Below are 23,932 nucleotides of genomic sequence, written 5' to 3'. Positions count from 1 at the left end.
GTCTTCTTTGTCCTCTAGCAGGGGTCAGAGTACTCCTCGGCTGAGGTTTTAAACTGGTTCTTAAAGCACCTTTTAGTCCATTGACTGACTGGTTGCAAATTCCTTTTAATTTCGTCTCTTTCCTTTAATTATCATAAGGTTTTGAATGACAGCATTCCTCACATGTTGCAGTGGCTTATGGTAAAGTATCTGCTTTTAACCAAGCTGGGCTTAAATCCACTGATTTCAGAGGGATCACTTGCCATTGGAGCAAATGGAAGCAGAATTTTACTCACAGCTTCCAGTGACGATCATCTCTTGGCTTATGCTAAATATCACTCAACACCACCAAAATTGCTCTACATCATTGTTGTGACCAGCTTGCTCTTCCTTCCCCGCCACTTCAACACAATGCCAGACAATTTTCTGATTTAATCTGTCATTTTGTTCCTTTTGATTTTCTACAGTTAAGACACACACTAGTTTCTTCCATATTCTCTCAACAACACCCCTTGTTTAAATTGCTATCCCAAGCATGGATAAAACTTTATCAGAGGGGTTTCATCTGGCCTACCTCTCCCTGTAAAGGTGTCATTGGCCTAATTGCAGTAAAATGAGCTGTCCCTTTAAAAGGGGGGAAAAAAAAAATCCTTTCTACTTTGCAGTTCAAGTCATTACTGCCAAAAGGAGCTTCTAGTCCTAACCTGGTGTGCCACAGAGTCATTCCATGAGGGATTCCAGTGGGTATTGTGTTTGCTTACGATTGTGTTACCTTTAGTTAGTATTTCTGGGATTAGGATGACAATTTTCACTGGATTTTAAAGCAAGATTCTCAAGCCTATCTACTCAAAGTCTTTCACTAAATGGTTATTAAGACCTGGTGATAGCCTCCAGTCTTATATAGGCTTTGAAGATAATCATCTTTGTCAAGAGAAGTCGGGTAAGTTGATATTTATTACTCCAGATCTCAGTCATCTCAAATGTACTTAGAGGGAATCATATTGTACAATATCTGTGCTATTATTGCTGAATGAGAATATAGAAAATAAAATGTAATTTCATTAGAGGATTGCTTAAATTCTGGTACAAATAAACCTTAACTTAAAAAGTAGTTGTAGCAATCTAATGAAGTGTGTAATTGTTACAGAGGCTTATTTTCATATTAACATGGAATATTTCTTTAGACCGGGTGTATCATGGTGTGTTTAAAATGAGAGGTGACCTTTAGATGGTGAGACTGAACAAAGGTAAGAAAATTAATACTCGAGGAGTTTTATTATTATTATTATTGGTCTATTAAATTCTGTCCCACTCTTTTTAAAGTGAAGATATGGAAAAATTACTTGACAGCTGTTTATGCAGGGGAAAAAAAATAAATAAATGAAAACAATTCAAACTTCATGGTTACCTGCTGCATTAAAATGATTTCAATGAAGCATAGCTAATAACCGTGTTAATTAATCCCAAAATCTAGAATAGCACAGGGGCATTTAATAAGAGGTCTTCATGAGTGCATAAAGGTAGTCTGAACTGGATTAAACCCCCAGTTCAGCAGGTCAGGGAACTCTGGAGGATCAACAGTTCTGAGTAAAATGGATTTTAGTAATATTGTTCAGCTTAAAACCAACACAAAAGTTGTATTAATGTATCCAGTAGTGGCAAAAGGGAATTTGTACCTAAAGGCCTGATCTACATCTTGTATCAGATACATTTTTGGAACAAAAATATTAACTGAAAGTCAGTTTATGGAATTTATCTGTCTGCTCATGGTTGTGTGGCCCCTGTTCCTTTAACACCTGCAAATCTCGCTATCTTTTGCAATAGAAATTTTTAGTGATTGTGAGTGATTGGGAGGGTTTCATATTTGCAATCTGGACATGTATTTTAGTCATCACAGTAGTGTCGCTTATGTTGGCAAACAAAAGAGATACAGTTACAGAGTAATAAAGACTTGTCCCTGGTAGATTAAAAATTAGAAATCAGATAACCAGAATAACACAAACATGATGTGTATCATAAGAGTTAATATTACTAATATGCACACTGTTGAGAGATAAGATGTTTCAGGTAGAAATTCTAGGAGTATTTGTCATAGATGGCTTTAAAATTTAATTGGACAGCACAAATGTTCAGAGAGGTAATGCTCGGAAAAGATCTTGGAAAGCAGCTAAAACCTAATGCTTCAAATTTAAACCACTGGCTAACTGTTGAGCACTAGTGGCAGTCTTTCCAAGACACTGTTTTTAGTACTAAAGTTTCTCTGCAATTTCTTTTTAAGAAGCTTGTAATGGGCAGAAAATTAAAGCTGGCATCCAGTTGAAACAAGCCTTCACATGAATGGAGAAATTTCCATTAATTCCATAGCAATATTGTTTAATATTTTCATGTTAGAAGTAGACAGGATTTGGTTTATGATCCATCCTTCAAGGTTATGTTTGCATTTTGTCCCAATCATCAAACATTTTACTTAATTGAGTCCGTAGCCTGTAGAATGTAATCTCAGCTACGTGTGGGCACAATGGCCACACTAACACTTGCTCTGAATTCCTGCTGCAAAGCAGCATTGTATGTGGAGAAGCTTGGCTGTGATGGTAAGCCTGGAGGAGCAGCTCAGCTAGGAGGACAACTGTGAGCTGCACATTCAGATGAGCAGGAAAATATCCCTCAGTGTCCACGAGATACTTCTAAGCACACCTTTGTACTTCATTCTCTATTTTGTTTCTCTTTTTACAGCTTCTTGTTTTCTTCCCTCTCTTCCAATGTGTTTGATAGCCCCTGCCCAGTCTCTTGGAAACATGTTCTTCATATAGGCCCTGCTCTCTCACATGCTGCATTGAGTCCTCTGTCAGATGTTTTCCCTGTTCTACCAGCATGAACAGCTCTGGGACAATTTAAATAAATTAGTAATGAAGGCAAATCCTTGATATGAAGTTATCTACAGCCTATCATCCCTTTTACTTGTGAATCTTCGTAGAAAACATCTGCGCTTGCACATCAATTTGCAAAATACTCTTACGAATAACAAGGACTTTGGGGTTAGCTCCATGGTGACCCAGGAGAACCCACACTCCTCAAAGTAGGTACTGAAAATGAAGTCTTCCCACTTCGGTGAAAGCATTGATTTGTAACTGTAGGGGGAGATGAAGTGGAGCAGAGGGAGTCCTTTTTTCTCACCTCCTAGCTTTGGGTCTCTCTCTTGCCACACCGCCAAAATCCCCATGAAGGGCAGAAGTTTGGGCTTTTCTCCCAGTCTGAGCAACAAAGACCCTCTAGCCAAGGCTAGCCTTATGTTGCAGGAGCAATGCAGTGGAAGCACTGCTGTTGGTTGTGTTTTGTGTCCCTTGGACCATCATGCATAGAGCCAGCATGGGAAGTGCAGCCTGGTCATACACCGTGTGCAGGGAATGGGTCATTAGGAGCACGCTCAGGGGGAGGTGTATGGCCCATAAACACTGAACTGTCCTTGTGAAGCTTGATTCATCCTAAAGGAGATCTCGCAGAGCTAAAGTGTCAGTTACTTCTCATAGTACAGGAATAAAAATTTTTGAATTTCTCTTAAAAACAAACAAAAATCCAGCAAAACATACTGCTGCTGGCCTCAGCCAAACACACAGCCCAACAGCACCCTCTTGACGAGAGTTCTCAGGCCACTTCTATTGACTACATGCACCTGCCACCATAGCCCTCCAGCTCCAAAAGCTGTGTAGTGACAAACCTCCCCATGACATGGTCACCCAGCTCTCCATTCCACAAACTCACCCGAACTCCAGAGCCGGCAGGGTTTCTTTACCACTGCTAAGTACAAAACTATTTTCAGAATGTGTTAATCCTCCAGTGAATTAAATATGAGAAAGATTTTAAACATGATGGCAATAGATTGTTAATCAAGAAGTGCTATCTTCAAGACGATGGTTCACTGTGTGCTACTAAGAGAGGAGATGGCTGATATATTAATTGAAAAAAAAAAAAGTGTTTTTTTTGTTGTTGTTCTTTTTTAATTTTCATACACTCCCTATTTTTCTGACAGCTAGTTATTTATTTTGTATTTTCCAATATTCTAAATAATAATAAAAATGGAGGAAAGAATGGACCTTCCTTCTGTTTTTTTCTAGCCATCTCTAAGGTAGCACAGGACACAGCTGGGTGAGAATAATAAATTGTAGAAATACAAGATTAAGAATGCCTGGGAAAGCAACAGTTCTGCAGAAAAGGAGCTCGATTGATAACTGATTGAACCTAAATAAATGTCATCTCATTTCAACAGCAATAAAAAAGTGGGCACTTGGTGTGTCATTGTGCTTTAGGTACAGTTCATCCTGCCAGAGAAGAAGACTCTGTAGACAGCCTCACCAAGTTCCAGTAAAGAGACAGTTCATTGGTACTCCCAGAGCAAGAGATTGTATACTTATACAAACACAAAAAATACTGATTGTGTGATTTCTGATTCTTTGCCATTTATGCCACCAATCTTTTCTTTACATCCATATTACTCTGATGGTCACATCATTCTGGGACAAGGTCTAGACAAAACTGCACAACACCACAAACACTACCAATACCAAAACAGCATTTCTTTCTCCTAGAGCAACAAAAGCCACTGGGAGTCAGACTTCATAATGCGGTGGTTCTGTTGGCATGTGCCAGCAAAGATGAGCCTGGGATTTCTGTGTCTCTTTCTGGTTTGGAACACAGGTAAGGATGTGGTTTGATGCTCCCCAGGGAATCACCAAGATATCTCTTTTCCAGTTGTTCCCATAGCCTGAAGTATTTCCCCATTCCCATATCCATAGCAGACTTGGTTCTGTATTCTTTCTCCCTCCGTAGGCAAGACTGATGGGCTAGGGCTCCAGGACTGGTGCCATACAGCAGGACAAGGCACATGATGGCAAAGGTTTATTCTTGACTTATGAGCCATGAATCAGAAGGTTTTATAGAGAAAAACAAAGAAGACTTGGAAGACTTCTTACCAGCTAGGTTGACAGTCTAAATAAATTTGTCTCATAAGTCTCATAAATTTGGCTCATCTGATCATACGGTTATCAGGAGGCGTGATTTACAGGCCTTGTAACATCGATTATCCACAGGTTGTTTTTCTTTTTTATGCATTCATACATAAAGAAAGAATGATAAGAAGTGTATCATGAGATTCCATCCTGTAGAAGGCATGAATTTTCGAAAAAATTAGGACAAGCATCCAAGTTTCACCAATTTGGGTAAAAATGACCAGATTATGTAGTCTCAACAACTCTTTCTTCTGCTGTTTCCAGTCCTCCAGCTTTACTCTTGCTGAAGAGGAAACTGACCCCAAGTCTCCTACCCTCTGGTGACAGCTCTGCCCATTATTAGTCTATAGCTCTGCGTTATTAGTCTATAACGCAGAGAGGGGCATCACCAGCTTCACCAGGCGAGCCCCTCTCAGCACCAGATTTCAGGAGAGGACTTCTCTCTGGTGATCTTGGATGGACTGAGATACTGAAGATTCAGAGAGATGTGAGAGCTTAGTGTTAGCAAGTGCTGGCTCATTTGAGGAGCCTTCTGGATTACCCTTTGGGGGCTCTCAAATCTCCAGTGGTGGGACAGGGAGCTTAAGTACAAAAGTCCTGCTATTCAACCTGTCCTGCGATGGCTAAATCACTGCTTTGTATCATCTCTTTGTTGGTCATTGAAGTGAGTCCAAACTCCTGAGCCCCACCCCAGCCTGTTTCCCAGATCACGTCTCTTTAGAGTGGCCCTCAGTTGAACACCTGCTCTGAATTACAAACATGCACGCAGCCTACGTAGACCCCTTTTGGTTAAGCCTCATTACGTACATTGCAATGTATTGCTTGCAAGTCCAGTTTCAGACTGCAAAAACAGTATTTTGTTCTGATTTTTGAGTTAAAGGGATAAGCTCTGATATTTAATCTGTTCTCCTCCTTTAGCTGGCACCTGACAGATTTTTTGGGACATCCTTATTCTTAGGCAACTGATCAGCTGCTGTTACACATATTCAGTGTCCTGCTTTGCAGTGCTTATGTCCATGGGTGCCTGGGTTATAATGAATAACAGCAGCAAAATAATGTTTATGGAGAGCTCAACTAAGGGCCACTTGCTAGCACAACGGGGAAAACAGTTCCTCAAGTCTCTTTCTTCACTTCACAGCTTCATGCATAAGAAGAGAACATAAGAGAGAGAAGCAAGCGGCGGTGCTGGCTACTGCAGGTAACAAGCAACCCCTGAGTATTCCCCTCGAGCCTGTGTGTGGGTGTTAATGGGGTGGGAGATATTGTACCAAGCGAGGAGGTGTTGGCAGGTGGGCCTGTCTCCTGTGGAGTCTGTGAATACAAAGCCACCACTACTGCATGGGCTCCTAACCCCAACACAGGAAGCTCCTCAGGACTATGAAAATCCCTGCTTAATCCATTTTAACCTCTGTCCTTCCAGCAATGTGAGGTGGAGTTGTCTCTTTCTTCTTCCCATGGTCTGTAGGACAGGGCTGTCATCTCCAGTCTCATTTGCCTTAACACACTCAGTTTGGAACAGGTTAAAAACGATACTGATGTCATTAGAAAATCATATTTCTCCGCAAATTTGATTTTCTTCTCGTCCTGGCTTTCTGTGCTTCTTTTTCCATCCTGCTCTGTTTTTTCTCTCTCTGTCATGCAGACACAGACCTACCTCCTTGCACACACAGAGGCACCACAGCACTCTGCGTTTATATGACTTCATGGGAGGGAGGCAAAATATCATATTTGAAAGTTCAGCTTGGGAAAAACAGACAAGCAACATCAACAGGAAGAAAATATCTTTTTAAATAAAAAGTGTGTTTCAGCTGCAGTCAGTTTAATCTGTGGTAGTGGTGTAGCCATCAAGGTAGCTGGGAAAAAAAAAAAAAAAAAAAAAATCTGTTTTCATCACCGTTCTATGTTGCACTGGGGATTTCCCAGGTACTTTTACCTCCATTTGTGATCTGCACAGAAAGACCCGATTTTATTTCAGAAGAAAATGCACATTGGCCATCACGAGGGGGCACCAAAACGCCAGGACTGGGTGCTGCTCCTGGCAGCCTGCTCCAGGGCATGCTCAAGGGAGCAGGGGACACAGAGCCCTGCCTGAATTTTGGCCTGCTATTGCACTGCCTGCTCTATCTTGTTATTTTCCCAACTTCTCTCTGCACTCCCGGAATATTCCTTTCCTAACCACAGTTTCTTTCCGTGTGCCTCAATACATAAACCGCTTATTTCATTTTCCCGTTCTGGAAGCTTTCTGCTGTACACAATCAGGGGATTAGCAGCCATTTCCAGCTGCTCAGAGACCCTTTCTTTTCCAGAGCTGCCTGCAAAGTCTGTGGATCTGGCTGCTCTTAACCTGACCGAGCTGGTGAACGGCATGCTGAGCACGGCACTCAGAGGTAATGCTGCAGAGGCTGGGCAGGTCACGCAGGCAGTCAGCCCCACGGTGAATGAGATAAAGGGCTGATGGTGTTAGCAGGGGAAGTCATAAATTCATGCTCTCTGCCTCCAGAATTAACTCTCAGAGCAAGCTACACTTGCATATTTATAATGCAGATAGCTGTCTACCCCAAAAGAATTTAGAAATTAGAGTGTTTATATATAGGCATAGCATAATTACTTATGGGATGCCTTTTGAAAGCACTGTATAACCCAGTGCGGATTTGCCTGCCTGACTTAAAAAAAAAAAAAAAAAAATGTAATACCAATGATCCTTCCCCCAGTGGAAATGAAAAGGAATTGAGTCTCAGGCAGCTGTAGAGCATCAGCACCTCAGGAGTCTTTTAGAAACCAAATGAGCAGAGCCGAAACATTCTGTTCGCATAATTTGTTCCAAATGCTAATAGCATGGGCATGTATTTCTGCAGGTACCAAAAAACTCTTCTCTTTGCTGAGTGTCACGTCTTACAGCTCGTTTGCCTTCCACAAAGTGTCAGTCACCGTTTATAACAGTGAGTGCCTCAGCGCTTTGCTCCGCACAGGAGCGGTTCCTCTCACGTGGCACGTGCATCAAGATACCCATTTTCTCCTTCTCTCTCCACAGTTTCTAGCCTGAAAAATGTTGACCCTGGCAAGTTTCCTATGCATTACTGCTACTGTTTAAACAATGTGACAAATGACTTGGCAGGTAGGTACACAAAAGAGGTTGGCAATTGAATGTGCTTAAGGTAAATTATTTCCTTAGGAGCTGAAGGCTGCAGCCTGAGCTCTGCAGGCTTTTTATTTTTGTACAAATAACATCACCATACTGAAGTCAGCAGCCATTACTCATAATGAGTGTTGCTATGAACCTCTGGGGAAACTTGATGAAAATCTCAGGTGGTTGCACCCAACCGGCCACTCTGCGATGGAGCCATCAGTCAAGTGAGCAGTGTGGCTTGCCTGGTGGAAGGACCTTGCTTTCCTTCTCTGAGTACAAAAAGCAGTGCAGGACAGACAACTTAGCATTTTTTAATACATTATCTTGGCCACTTTCGCTCTCCTGAGTTGACTCACAGAAGACAAACAAGGGTTTCTTTATACCAACAGAATCCAGTAACCTCAATAAGCCAAACAGGAGTGAAAAGTAAGGATTAATGCCTGCATAGAGCTGTTTAATTAAGTGTCAAATGCTATTGACCCTTCAACAGAGAAACAGTGAGTTTTGTGGTTATTTTTCTGGGCACACACAGCTCACAAGCCTTGTAGCATAATGACCCAGTCTGCACTGGAAGACGGTGCAGACACTTAAATCTTCCTGTCCCAAATCCAAAATATGATTGTTAGAGCACCCTCCCAGGCAGTGGAAATTGTGGGCCCAACACAGGTTGCAAGAGCTAGTGTCTGTCACTCCCTAAATTAGAATGTTGACCTGTTACTGCTAGAACCTGTTAGTTTAAAAATAAATAAATAAATAAATAAATAAATAAAAACTCCATCACTAACCATTTTTTGAGCTAACAGTATCTGTTTTTCTGAAGCAGACTTCAGAGTAGATGGACAATCACATGTCCCCACATGGTCCCATGTGGCAGATAGGCAATCACTGCCACAGAGCCTACAGGCTTGGGCTCTTCTTCTATATTTAAGCAGCCTTAATAGAGTGTTACTTTAAATAGCTCTCTTGAACAGATAGATTCTATTTAAGTTTTCATTTACGTACATTGGTGCTATTTTGCATACAATCTTTGACACATATTTCCACAGAGTAATCCAATGGCTTCCTAAGTCTACTCCTATACAGCAGAAAAGTTCTGAACTTTTACATATTTCAATCATTTTCATGTACAAGCACATATCCAAATATGATCACTTATAAAAATGATTTCTGATAATGTGGATAGTTGAATATGTTTTCAATTATAAATTTTCTGAATTTTGTTGTCTAGATTTTACAGCTTTACTTGTTGATATAATTGGAAACTCCACCAGTTATCTCACCGAAATTTTCAAATCTACTTCTATTCTCTCAGGTTTGCATTTCCTCTTAAACATTTGTCATTGTCTTATTTGTGTGATTTAGTTCTGACATGGAAACAAGCATAGAAATGCATATAAAAGTTTATTGCTCTTATTTGGCAGCATTTATGCTCTAAAGCATGACTGCAGCTGTAAAACAAAGTCTCCTTAGGGGAACAATCTATACATATACATAAAATTTAAAATATGTAGTATAGAGATGTATGTTTCTATGAACATATATGTTTTACTTGATAGTTTGATGAATTATTATTGAACACTGATATTTTAGGAAATTATGACCCTACATGCTATATTTTTTGATTTTTTTTTCTTGTAAAAATGCTTGTATTAAGAATTTTAATTAAATTAAAAATTTATACTAGGAGAAACATTTCTCCTAGAAATGTTAGCATTTGGATTTGGTGCTGGATTAAGATTAAGATTTTGTCAAAGTCAAATCTGAATTAAAATATTTGACTAATTGTAGTAGCCACATAGCATTCTGGGTTTGTGTTTCACTGTTTAAGATAATATCATATAATGAAAACTGGTAACAATGACCTGGTTTACATTTTTTTTGCCTTTTAGTGCGTCAGAGCAATGATTCAGATTGTATCTACATCTGTGTGATGACAGGCCAAACAGGTAAATGAAAAAATCATTCTAGTTCAAAATATTGTCCTATTTGCTTTCAATGATGACTTATACTAGAAACAAGTCTGTCTTCATATTTTTAATCATTTATATTTGCAGGGAGAAATCTGTCTGACTTTTGGGAAATATTGGAGAAGCCCCCTGTTATTAATTACACATTTTCCAGTAACACATCATCTGACCTGGGTAAGTACATCCTGGGGAATAAAAAGAAACAGCAACAACAGTGAAAACAATGCCCAGGTAGCACTTGCAATGAATGCTCCTTTTTCATCTTGTAAAAATAAGTAAAATTTACAAACATTTAAATTATTGAATATGACATCTTCTACTGGAAGAGTAAACAAAAGCTCATGGGATCAGAACTTTCATCAGATTCAGCACTGGGATGGGAAGGCTCTGTAATATTCTTGAACTAAATGGTTATCTCCCTTAGCTCTCAGCACAAGTAATCTGAATTTATGTGAGTATCCTTTGGAAAGGAGTCAGATATACTCAGACAGCATGCTGCATGGCTTCTCCACCTGTAACTTCTTTGCCAGGTTGAGCTGACTGTAGATACTGACCTCTTATTGCTGCCAGTATTTCTCATTTTTAACAGTGGATTAAAACAGGAAGACATGGAAATCAGTGGCAAGTTCACCTGTGCTGAAAGCTGTAGGAAGCTTCTCACCTGTTTAAAAATAAATTTAAAATAATTAATAAATAAAGAAAGAAAGAAAAGACACTTTGCCAGTGACTTTATTTTAAAAATACATCAGTTCCTTTTGCACCAGAACCTGATTTATTTACTTTTTATTGTATGATATTCTATGAATGCTGAGTGCACTAACATTATCTTCTCTTACCTCAAAGATCTGGATTCAGTGTTTTCAAGCTTCATGAAATTACAGGAAGACTCAAACAAAACCATGGATCTATCAGTAGAACACAAGTGGACATTTAAAAGTGAGTGAATATTGCCAGACCTTTATATTCTCCTTTATTAATGTCTCAACTAGTGATCTAGGAGTTCTCTAGGAGACAGAGAAGTAAAGAAAAAAATAACTGTCTGTTTTAAACCAATAAAAAGTTTTGTTGTTTTGTTTCTTCTTATTGGCATTTTTATGTACTTTATTTAATTAAAATCACTGAAATTAAAACAAAACAAAAAAAAATGATTTTGATTTTAAATTGATAACATCTTTGATTTTATATGGCCCTCACTTATGAGTTACTGGTTGTTATTCCTGCCACAAAAATGTAATCAGTTCTCCAATTCCACTATCTGTGCTCCAGTACCTGCCTGCTTCCCTTCACATAGACAAGAGCTTTCATCTTTTCCTCTACAGTAAAAAAGCCTAGGAAATAAAAAATAATTTATGTGAAGAAAGGAAAAAAAAAAAAAAACACTCTGAAGGAACACTGGAACACCACACCACCACACTTTCTTTTTTGTTTATGAACACTCGGACATTGAAATGTGAGGCGGGAATTAGATGATTTTTTAAGGTCCCTTCCAATCCAAATCATTCTATAATTCTATGTCCTCAGTTAAAGGTTCCAACTTTATTGCTACTCCTCATGTTCTCCTGGAAATAAAAAAATAAAAACCATAATTTTTAAAATGAAATGAAAAATTGAATCTCAGCTGCCAGTGGAAGCACTTGAGGAGAAGATGGGATTTTCTGGGTGCATTTTAGGTATTATTTTCCCCCAGCATGTTATGTTCTCTGCTGCCATGGAGCACCAGAAGGCACTTTTATGGTGCCTTCCCTCTGTCTCTCCTGCTTCTCCAGCTACCAGCACCCCTCTTGCCCTGAAAGGGGAGGACATTCCCACCACGAGGTCCCGACCATGGCCAAAAACAGTTGGTGCGAAGGGATCAGGGTTTCCATCGCTGCACTTGGATGCTTCAGGACCAAGAGGCACAGTTGGAACCCCTCCGGCTGCTGAGGAGATCTTGGCCCCATCATCAGCCTTTCAGACCAGCCCTGGTGAGCTCTGTACAGAGGACCAAAACCTACTTTACCCCATTAGCTCTGGAGTTTAGCCAAAAGCCCAACCCAAACCATGTTTCAGAAGTGGATGTTAGGAGGCCCTTCAGGGAGACCCACTCTTCGTCACTAGTGAGTAGATTTCTTTACTGTAGAGTTGCAAACATAGCATAGAGGGACCATCACGTAGTTCCTACTGTTTGGGGAAAAACACAGGTCCTGCTTCTCATGGACAGATCTGCCACTCAATTCTTTGCTCACATTTTGCTCCAAATCCACTGAATAGACCTGGGCAGGGGTTGGGTAGGGAACACCAAAAGTAAAACCAACCATAAAATAGAGCTGATTCTCTAGGTCTCTACTAAAAATATTTTCTTTAAATCCTCTTTCTTTAGCCCGTGTACTTTCCAAGTTCTAATAAATACAGCTTCTGACCTTTCTTTTTCATCATGACATTTTTATAAGCCACTGCAAGTATTGGGTAAGGACCCTTGTCCGTTGAGCAGTCTCATACATAGCAGGATATTCTTCTCAATTGACAAATAACAAATTTCCTGAATGATGTGGTGTGTCTTTCTGTTCCCACAGGTGATATATATGCATATTGGATGCAGACCATGCCTCCTCAAGAAGCCAGCAAACTGATGCAAACAGAGCCAGGTGAGATTGATCTGGGAAAATAACAGTGTGTTGGTCAGCACATGCATGAAAATTAAAATAATAATAAACAAATAAATAAATAATAATAATGATAATAATAATATGTATAGAAACAGGAGAGTGTGAATGTATTTATGCATCAACATCTACAGAAGTGTGTATTAGTGGTCTGCAACTTCAGTATTTTTTTTACTCTTCATCAAGCTTCCTTTTCTCCTTTTTTTTTTTCGTTAGTATGTCACAGCATTTTATATTCTTCTTCCTCCTTCAGATTTGCTTTCCTCTGTACTGTCTACTCCACCCTACCGGCCTGGTGTGACAGTGAAACTTCACTCAATTACCCGTAAGTAGTAGTTGAGCATACAGCAAAAATAGTAGCCTGTTTGAAAGTATAACCATGTACACTTTTTCACATGCCGAAACAATGTGTATGTTTAATGTACTATATAGTATATTATATAGTATATTTTATGAGTGTAAAACACACAAAACATCAAAGGGATTGCTTCCATATTTCTGAATCATACATGGTCTTACATTGAAAATACAAATTATATTATTTTTAAATTGTGTAGTCCACATGTCAATTTTAATATGGATTGGCTATTGGGAAATCTTAAAATTCCTTTATTCCAAAAGAAATTGTCATGCTTTAAATCCTCCTGTTGGTACAAATAAAATGATTAAGTCAATCCCTTCCACATGCAATCTTCAGAATTACCTCAAATTTTTAATTCTGCAAAGTTCCTCTTTGGCTAAAGAAGGACAGTTATCAGTTAGATTTTCAGGAGAACTCAGTTCTTCCTTTTACGGAAGAACTTTTCCTTTTTCCTAAATTCCAAAACAATTGGAATTTAGGAGCTCAGTGTAGTAAATATATGATGATATGCCACTATACTTATAAGTGTCATCTAGTCATGTAGGCGATAAAAGTACATTTCTATGAAGGTATTCAGTAAGACGTTACATGTTTTGAAAAAGTGGACCTGATACAATTCCAGAAAGGGAATCTGCATTCTGGGAGAATCCATCCCCAACTTTGGATTCTGAGTATGTGAATGAGCCCAGGCTCACTCCCAAATTTGCAAAGTAGAAGCATAGTTCAGAAGTACAATGGGAATAAATCTTGGCTGCAAATCCCAATCAAAGTCAAAATCAGCAGTCACAGACATGAAGAAAATTTCTGCTTACTCCAGCAATACCAGGAGTGGTAGAATGGTAGAATATAAATTCTGAATTGGGTTTTCATGGGCTTATCACAGGGAAGAAATAATAACTCTTCCAGTGGACTAATGCCAACACCTTAGGGCAGGATTCTCCTGACAAGTTGCGTGTATTTCAGCTCCTGATTAAGCACTGCACTCCCTGCTAACCTGCTAATTAATCATAGAATCATAGAATGCTAATGGCATTAAGGAATTAAATTAATGGAGTTTAGGAAGTAAATTAATAGAATTAAAGTAAATTTGAGGGATATGCTGGGGTACACGGTCCAGCTTTGGTATTCGCATAGAAAAGCCCTTGAGCATTATTATGATTTCATATTGCTGCTGTATTTGGAGGGAAAATCCACACTGCCTGCACTTGGATCCAGACAAAATCTTCATACCTATATTCCAGACTGGGATTGTGATTATCTGCTATTCAGTTTAACGTGATCTTTTTAGAGAAACTTGGTAGCTACCACTGAGGTCAGTTTGTAGCACATAATTCAGGATCAGTGTCTGCAGCTGAAAAGAAGACTAGAAAGGGAAGAAACGGTCCCCACTTTACCAGAATAAACATATGGCTCATTTCCAAGGTTTTCTGGCATTAGGATTGTATTCTCAGCCTCTTGCACCCTAAATCCACCTATTTGGCTGCTCCGAGCTGTGATAGAGATACAAACAGATGGGATGCTCTGGGAAGAGGCTGTCTTTGGTCCCCACGGTGAAGTTGACTGTGTTGCTACCAGAGATGTGATTGTTCCTGGGAGAGGATGAGCAGGAACACGAGTCTTGCTTGGTTGTGAGGACTGCCAGAGGGGATTTTGGAAATCTGTTCCTTGCCTGCTCATGTTTCTGTGCAGTGACTGTCTAATGCCAAAAGCATAGATGCTGGGCTGTGCAATGGTAATGTATCAGACTAAATTACAGGGGCTCTTCAGTATCATTTAGTCTTGATATTATAGATAAAAACAGAAGAATTTTCTATTTGTCCAAAGGACAAAAATGCCAATCAAATAATACTTTTAAGATGGTGTGTATGAACACAGAGGAAATAGAAGAAGAAAAAAAAAATGATCTGAGCAAATTAGGGCCAGCAAATTCAGAAGGTCAGTAGGCAAGGATGGAAAAAAAAAAGAAGTGCTGATTATATGGCTTGTGATATTTTGATGGGGATGATGGAAAAATAAGCTGCACTGTCTGATATTGTTAAACAAAAATGTATGTCTTTGATATGAATTCCTAATAAGTCTGACCAAGAAAGCTGCTGCTGTCCTGTCAAAACAGAACAGGCAAAGTGAAAAACTGAGCATCAGCAGCAGGTGAAGGGACACTCTGCAGCCTTGTGGTCTCCTTCTGTGCTACTGGAACCAACCCAGAACATCAGAGATGCAGCTGGTTCTCCAGCTCCATGCAGGCAACCCTCAGGTCTTTGTTTGGGATTGCTTTGAGGCTTAAAGCCAAAGACTTTCATTGGATTGTCTGTTAATCTCACAATTTGTAATGGTATTTTAAATACTGACTTCTGTCTGCTCATTGTTGTATTCTAACCCACCTTTATTTGTTTGCAAAGGATTATTGTGAGGGGATAAGCATAATTGTGTCAGACAAGAAAAGTCCTGTTGTAGATCTTCAGTTTGCTGTTACTGGGAATAATCACATAATAGGAGAGAAGTAACATATCTTTGGTGTTGTCTGCTTTTTACCTTGGTTTTGATGTCATTGCCTGTTGCAGCAACCCAAGAATAGCATCCTCTGCTGTTAATTTTTGTAGCTTTTACTGATTCTGATCAGGTTTTTCATAGTTTTGGTTGGCTGAATTTACTAGCAGAAGTTGGTTTGTTTGTTTTTTTCTTTTTCTTTCTTTTTTTTTTCTTCTTTTTTTTTTCTTTTTTTTTTTCTTTCTTTTTTTTTTTTTCTTTTCAATCATGCTATTAGGAAAAGAAAGCATTTGAGAGCGTAGGACTCAGTGGGGCATCCATTCTTGGAGGAAATAATGTTATTGATGTTATTGTAGTTAATTAAAAATAATGATTATGAATACAAAGGATTTTGAGAACAGCATCAAATGACCAAACACAGTGGGGGAAGACCTGCAAGAAAGGCAGTGGCAAAGAGGATGGAGAGGAATCTGTTGCCTGGGAGGCTTGGAAAAACTTCAGTAAAACACTGTCTACTGAGATTTATTTCTAAGGAGAGGACTTGGTGGTGGTGAGACAAGAAACAGTTCTTGATGTTAAGAGGCCTTTCAAACCATTCTGTTAAGGAGCTAGTTGTCCGTTCAACTTTTTATTTTTTTTTAATTATTGATATTTCTTTCTTTTCACTTCTGTTTAAAGAGTTTTTGTTTAAAGCATCCTCATCTTAACCCCCATGAAATACATTGTATGAAGAAAATGAACCAGTATAATATCATGAATATAATTTGATTTCTTTACACTCTTGATGGTGTAAAGGGAAGAATTTAAGATGAACTATGTCTTCTTATCTTAATAGGGATCAGATGAATATGCTATGGTAATTCTTGTCCACCAAGACATAATTCTGCACACACACACAGAAAACAGCAATGACAATGTTCTCTGTGTTTCCTAGTTCCTTTGGATGAGTTTGACTTGAGGATTAAATAAGGGCCACCCAACTGGACATTGCTGGAGTGTGTGAGTGGATTTGTGGTGTGTGCTGTCCAGGATTTGTTAATCTGCAATGTGCTGTCTAGTGGACAACACTATAAACCCTATAAAACCTAAAACTGGGAACCAGACCTTTTTGAAAAGGTTGCAATCAGTGAATGCAGAGTCACAAAACTCCTGTCTGTCAGAAACCATGGCAGAGGCTATATAGCTGCATATATAAATCATGGCATTTTGAGAAGAAAAAAAATTAAAATAAAATCAAACAGTGGGATCACACAGCAGTGAAGAGCAGCCACAGTACTCTGAAGATGAAGACATTATTCCATGAAGCCATTTCTTAAATCACAAAAGTGGATCTATTTATTTACTTGTTTATTTATTGCATGCCAACTGATAAAATATGTGAGTGTGTATTATAGCATGCAGAGAGGGATATTGTAAGCCTGAATTATTCACAGTAACCACGGTATTGCTTTTCACTGACGGTAAAATTTAATCTCAGTGTCAAAGATAGGTGATATTTGATTCCTAGTGGAAAAGGCTCTTTAGTGCAGCAAGAACTGGTCACTTATCTACCTGCAACAGTAGTGTAGTAATTTCAAAAGGGCAAGAGCAAAGCTCTGCATAGGAAACTGTTTTTTGTGCTCTCTTGTCTGTATTGACTAACCCATTATCTTAGAAAATAAAAATATTAGAAAGGAAACTTTTAAAATAAATTCCTGCATATAAATCTTTTTGCTTCAATCTGAATTTGTAGAAATTAAAAAAAAAAAAAGTAGAAATTTATTACAGTGAGATAAAAAATGACTATGAAGCACTGAAAATATTGATTTCAATGCTGTCATGTAAGTGTAGTATCCAATACACGTAAAATTAAATCTAATATTAATTGAAAAAGAATTTCAACTTTAAATGCAATACTATGTAAATACATCATTTTAAAATGAAATTATTGTTAGAAATGAAAACCAGAGCAATTTGTTTAACTTTCAACTTTTTTATTTGACTTCTTTTCCCTACATAAATGAGTCCACATTGAAATTGCAGTCATTCAATTTACATTTAGATAGAGCTGAATTTCTGCTGGCAAAATGCACAGCTTGAGCAAAGCAGTAACACCTGTTTGATGGAATAGTGGGTACCTACCTTGGTGGAGATGTTGAGATTCATTGGAGGGTGGCTTTTAGGAAGTTTTAATTATTCCAAGCAACTCTAACATCCCTTTTAATGGATAACTTACGCGAAAAACTCATCACTGCAAGCTCTGATGTTCAGTTATTAACATGAAGGTTGTTTGTTAAAACAAGACATCGGTCATTTTTAATTGCCAGTAAGTGGAAAAAATCAAGACATGTCAAGATGTGGCAAGTGCTAGCGATCATGCAAAACTGCTGAGATTGAGGGAAATGGGGCTCCCTCTTGCCCGTCACTGACTAATTACAACGCATTGTCTGTGACACACAGCCAGTGGTCCTCTTTCAGAGGGGACCAAGAGCGTGAGAGCTGCAAGGTCTGCCCATTACTCCTCCATGATTTCTGCTACCTCGGGCAAGCTCTGGCAGAAGACAAATTGTTTCGTAGCAATCTCTTTCAGCTTGGCAGTGCCTCTATTTTCCTTCTGCCCACGGATGCCATTTTATATTAAACTTCTTGTCAGCACTAGACAACTCAGTCTTATTTCAACAGAACTTCATTAGTCCAAATTTAACCTCTGTAACCTCTCCTATCGCATAACATAAGATGGCCCAAAGCTATAAAGTATGTGAGACATGTGAACCTGGAAATGCAATTACACTGTCTAAGGGGATTATGCTCTGCAGGTAAGACAGTTTATCTAGGCATGTGGCCAAAGCCTGCTGCTGGTTTCACAAATGGAAAAGCCAGCCAGCAATCCCACAGCTGCTGCCTTTGCTCCCCACATTTGGGCTCTTCCACCCCAGTGCGTGGAAGGGAGAAGGACACCCAGGTCATGCAAAATGTGGCTTCTCCTGTCATGGTCCCTGGTTATCTTCTTCCAGTTCCAGTGGTGTTTGCAGGGATGTCCCTCGGTTTTTGGAACTCTGGCACAGGGTCAGCACCTTTGGAAGGCTTGCTGCACACAGGGGGCAGCACGATCTGCACACCACAGTGACCCAAGTGTGCCTCCCCACAGCACCTCCTCTGCAAGAGTGACAATATTTAATTCACAAAGGAGAGTTGATTCCACACACATTTCAGCCACTTCCTAGCCTTTTAGCACAGTTTAAATGACACATTTATTTTTCCTTGAAAGCCCTTTGATTTTTACCTACCATAACACAACTGTTAACTAAGTTAATGTAACTAACAGCAAAGACTCAAGATGATGTGTGGCAGAGTATGGCTTCAAGAAAACAAGATTATAGCTAATGTTATATTTTCTCTTAATATGGTAAAGAAAAACACTGAAAAAAAATATAAGAAAGCAGCTTCAGTTTTGCATTACCCTTTCTAAGTTTCCCTCATTTTCACCTTGCTTTGTTTTCTCTTTTATATAATTGAAAGGGAGGCTGAAAGGAGATTGTATTTCACATTGGGGAAAAAAGAAAAAAAGAAAGAAAAAAAACCACATAGCAATTCTTATAACCTGCCATCACCTATTCTGTTATATTACATTATCTGCAGCCTGGCACAGGTGCATTTTCTGGTGGGGTGAACTGTTTGGTGTACAAATGTTTCTCTCTCACTGCTGACTGCAGAAGATTCAATGAACAGAATAAACTAGATATTTTCCTTTTAGTGGATTTCAGAGAGGGGAGAGGGAGTCCATCCCTCACTACACAATTTTCCTGCATTTTTCTTAAGTTAAATTAATATAATCATGGTCACTTGTAGGAAAACCAAACAAACAAAAACAAACATAGATTAACCAACTGGCAGCTGACCAAGAGTAAAATAGAGAAATGATTCAATACAGGCAAAAATTGACCTTTTCTCCTCCAGTTTCTTGGTAGTTTTCAAGAAACCTGTAGGAAACTATTTATCCAGAGGATTTTTAATTTTCTCTAAAAAGTTATCTGAAATTAGATGATGATTCAAGTTACTGGAAGCAAGAGGGGGAAATGGCAGACAAATATAGAAATAGACAGAAAGAAAGCCATAACCTCCATATAAATCATGTTTATTTTGTTAATTAGGCTAAAAAGGAGATGAAAAGAACAGTGAGAGACTGACTGCTTATTATCGCCGTTGTATTTAGCCTAAGATTCAGACTTAGAGGGTGTGTGTATTAAACAGTATGGCAATGGAAATGGGTATTGCATTAAAGTATCATATTCATATAGAAAATATCAAATATAATAAGTATATGGTGCTGTCCATCTCACTGCATTGTGCTGTGGAAAACTGATGCTTCCATGGCAACTGAACCTCCACCTAAAGAGGTAACAATAAATAAATTACATCTTTAGAGTTGTTTCTTATATTTGTGATAAATAAAAGCAACATGGACTTTAATAACTAGAAATGATAAATAATAAATTGAAAAGAACATCTGTGCTATCAGTCTAACAACTGCCAGACTGTGTGGCTTTCTATTCAGTTATCTGCCGCACTCAACTCGATTTTAAGATACCTATGTGAGCTCTTTAATCTGCATATGTCCCTTAGCCCAGATAAGTAATTGTAGGAAGTTTTATGGGATAAATTTATGAATTATTTCACAGTTGTGTTTTTCCTAGGGTGTCCACAAGCGATCTTCAAAGAGTCCCGTGTGACTTCGCCTCCTGTCACAGTCATAGTGCAGAAGATCAATCCTTGTGTGATGGAGCTGTGCAGGTTTTTCCAGCTGTGCCTCTGTGTTGGTCGAAGAAAATATTTCAGAAAGGAAGCCATGAGGTAAAATCTGACAGCAGTTTCACTTGCTTCTGTCTTCTTAAAATAATCCTTCGTGCTTTTGCAAAAAAATGACAATTTTCAGTTGCCAGTACTTACTTTTAAGTCTGTGGCTACTGGCTGAGTCCCATGTGGGCCCCCAGGGCACTGATCTGGCCTCCAATTGTCAGACTAGGTTAATGTTGCTCAGCCAAATTTTTCCAAGTATCTAATGGCATAGGTGAGGTCAGAATCTCTCTGTTACTATGTTCAAAGTGCAATATTAGCAGCATGACGTGCATTCAGCTATGCTTATGTCAGATAGCAGGACAGTACTCTCCTAACTTTACTTCTTTAGGTACTGTGTTGAATACTATTCCTGGTTCTTGAAAAATGCAAGTTATGTCTGTGAACGAGTCAAAAGAGTTGCTTATTCCCACAGTAAGTATGTTTTCTATCTAAACCTCTACATACCTTAAGAATATATAACAGAGTATTTGCTGACTTTCTTCAGATAGCTATTTCTCCTGATGAAGATTTTTTAAGGTATTAAAAAGAGATTTATTGAACCATGTATAGTGTTATTATTCTCCTTGTAAAACCTGTTCTGACTGCAATTTTCCTTTGTTCTTCCAGCATTAAAACAGAAATGCCTTAAAAACATCTGTAAATCAGTTTAGAGCACTGAAGAATTTCACTGGAATTCAGATGATCGGTGGCAGTTTTAGTAGTCTCTTTCATTTCTCAGCGTAAGAAAAATCAGATTGTGATATGTTATTTACAAATATTTGTAACAAGACAAGTTATTAATTGGATGTTAACCTAGGAATCTGTCTTCCTTGAAGCAATGTAAAAATGATGTGTAAAAACAGATGCATTTTATACAAGTGTTGTAACTGCAATAAAAACATTGGAAGGCTTTTTAAAATTTTATTTTATAAAGGACTCTTATATGGTTGGTTAGTGCATGTAATTAGTTTCCTCTAGTACAATTTACAATTAACACAGAGTAATCAAAATGAGCAAATATAAGATAATTTTAAAACAAGCTGAAATATTAAAGACAACATTTTTATTTTTTATTTTTTCCTGGGGGCTAAACCCATGCAGACTGTCCATGATTCTGAATCAAGATACTCCCACTACTTCAGCAACTCATCTCGTGCAGAGCTCAACCAAGGAAATGTTCACACCTCTGGTACCCTCACTCTGTGACACATTTGTGTGAGCTCAGCAAGAATCATGACTTTTCTTCCTTAATTGCACCTCTGGTAAACTAAAATACAATTATTAAAAAAAAAAAAAAAAGAATAGTCAAACAAGGCACAGTCCTGTATTTTGCTTCACTGCAGCAATATGATTCCTCAGTCAGCCTAAAGTACATAATCAAGTCATTACAACATCCAACAAAAGAGGAATATTTGCAGTACAGCTGATATGCATTGATGTTTCACTGAAATTTGTGTTCAAAGTAACATAATGTGAAAGAGAAAGGTGGCACCATAGGGAATGCTGACCCCAGAGAAAGATAATTCTTTCCCCCAAAAAAGGTTAGTTTATTGTGCCCAATGGCACAAAGGAAGCATTAATCTTTCATTCGTATCAAAGCGCAGGACAGACTGGAGTAGCATCAATTGCAGTTGATATTGCAATGTAGGCCAGTGAAAGAAAGGCATGAAGATATAGTGGATGTGTAAATTGGAGGGAGTGTTAAACATGGCCATGATACTGCAAAGCTGCACCACAGCACCTCTCCTCACCCAAGGCAAGATCAATTCTGTTGTGAAGGGCTGGGTGACAACAACTTTGTGCAACAGCTGCTTTTCAAACCCACAAAAACATTGTAAAGTCTGAAGACGTGATAAAAAAGTAAATCTATATTGCTTCTTACAGTCATTATCATCATTACGTTTCCTGAGAATTGAGGAAGAAGGACATGCAAGGATGAACATAAGGTGGGGGAGGAAGAATTATTTTGTTTGACTTACTGGTTTTCAATAATTGAAAGAAATATATTTTTGTCAAAATCTTCCCTTTGAGAAGATTTTTTTTTTTAATTATTATTATTTTAATGTTTTGGAGTTGTAGCAACGGTCTCCATGCTACAGGAGGCTTTTGTGTTTGTAAGAAATCACTGGCTTCTGCATTTTTGCTGCAGGAATAATGTGAGTCCTAGGGCAGAGTGCTAACTAACCTCTGTGTGGTACAAGTGCCATGTCTGGCATTGCATGTAGGTCACATCTGTCTCCAATTTAAGGTCCTAGAAAGGGTTAGGAACTACTGCCTGAATGTGTTCATGGGGAGAGAATTAGTGAATGCCATGTAGTTAAAGGTGTCTTGTGAAAAGATCTAAAGGCACGTGTCCTGAGTGACAGACTTCTTGTCACAGTTGCTTAAGACTCACTGCTTGGCTTGCCCAAGAGAGTAATGAAAATTAATGGGGGAAAAAAAAAAAGAAAAAAAAAAAAAGAAAGAACAAAAAAAAACTACTAAATATCTAAATATGAAAAGGGATAAAAAACAAGACTCTGTTTAAAACAAAACAAAAACAACAAAAAAAAAAAAAAACACAACGTGTTTCCATATTCAAGGGTTTTCATTCCTGCAACGCCTCAATGCCTTGCCAGAAGTTCATAAAAGATGATGGCATTCATCACCATTCATCAGAAATTCAAAGGACTTGTATTTGCTATTATGCCCACTTGAGCCCACTCTGATTTGTCAGGTTGAAATTTTTCATCAAGACAGTAAAAATGCACTACAGGAAACCCCTGAGGTAGCTGAGGACTCCAGCTGGAAACATCAAAACTCATGGAGGTTGTAGGAAATCTATTTTCATATCATTCTGGTATAATCTCTGCCATATTTTCCTCTTGTCTAAAGTTCCTTGATAGAGCTGGTCACAGAGCTGGTATGACTGGACCAAGAAATATTTGTCCTTCTCCTGGCAAGATGTCAGTACTGAACCAATACAGACAAGTGTAGTTCACTGGATCTTGGAAGAGCCAAACCTTTTCTTCATGTAGATATTGTTATAGTTCTTTTGTCAGTCTTTTCTCTTCGTTATGGTAAAGTTCAGTGGAGAGTTGGCCTAAAGTGCCTTAAATGAAGTTAAGAGTGCTGTGGCATCCTAATTTGCTGACCATGTGACCTCTTGTCCAAGTTATGTCTTGGGAGGATCAGGATGAGATATTGATATTTCTGGGAGACCTTGTTGACACTGCTTTCTGCTACAGCACTTTGGGAAAATTTTGTCTAGACTGCGTCTCTGAAAGGGCTTTGAGCAAGCCTTGGGGAGGGCCTTGGGTGAGTACTGAAGGTGTGCATCTCACAGAGAGTGTGTGATGGGATATCTGCAGTGACAAACTAGAACCATCCATGTCCACTGGGACCTAAGTTTTCTCATCAGCTTCAACTTCAGCCACCTGCTGAAGTTCAGGACAGATGAAGTAGCTTTCACCAAAAACACATCTCTGGAAAAAACAACAACAAAAAACACCTTTGCTAAGGTATTTTTGAAAGGTAGCTGTGTCTGACCCTGGCAGAAAGCACACCTTCCT

At 38.6% G+C, this 23,932-nt stretch overlaps 1 protein-coding gene across 1 annotated transcript; it reads left to right on the top strand.

The window, feature by feature from the left end:
• The first annotated feature begins 2,497 nt into the window (after positions 1-2,497).
• On the top strand, positions 2,498-21,290 carry HHLA1 (HHLA1 neighbor of OC90). The gene is made up of 15 exons (XM_068672833.1): positions 2,498-2,570; positions 4,563-4,671; positions 7,221-7,369; positions 7,838-7,921; positions 8,014-8,097; positions 9,338-9,421; positions 9,999-10,055; positions 10,164-10,250; positions 10,920-11,012; positions 11,843-12,040; positions 12,629-12,700; positions 12,972-13,043; positions 20,240-20,396; positions 20,731-20,813; positions 21,009-21,290. The coding sequence occupies exons 1-15, from the start codon at positions 2,498-2,500 to the stop codon at positions 21,050-21,052; spliced, it is 1,446 nt and encodes a 481-aa protein (XP_068528934.1). The 3' UTR covers positions 21,053-21,290.
• The last annotated feature ends 2,642 nt before the right edge of the window (positions 21,291-23,932 follow it).

Source organism: Anas acuta, chromosome 2 (assembly GCF_963932015.1).
Source record: "Anas acuta chromosome 2, bAnaAcu1.1, whole genome shotgun sequence".
Taxonomy (NCBI): Eukaryota; Metazoa; Chordata; class Aves; order Anseriformes; family Anatidae; genus Anas; species Anas acuta.
The sequence above is the reverse complement of the archived record's forward strand: the minus strand, read 5'-3'. Positions and strand labels throughout refer to the sequence as shown.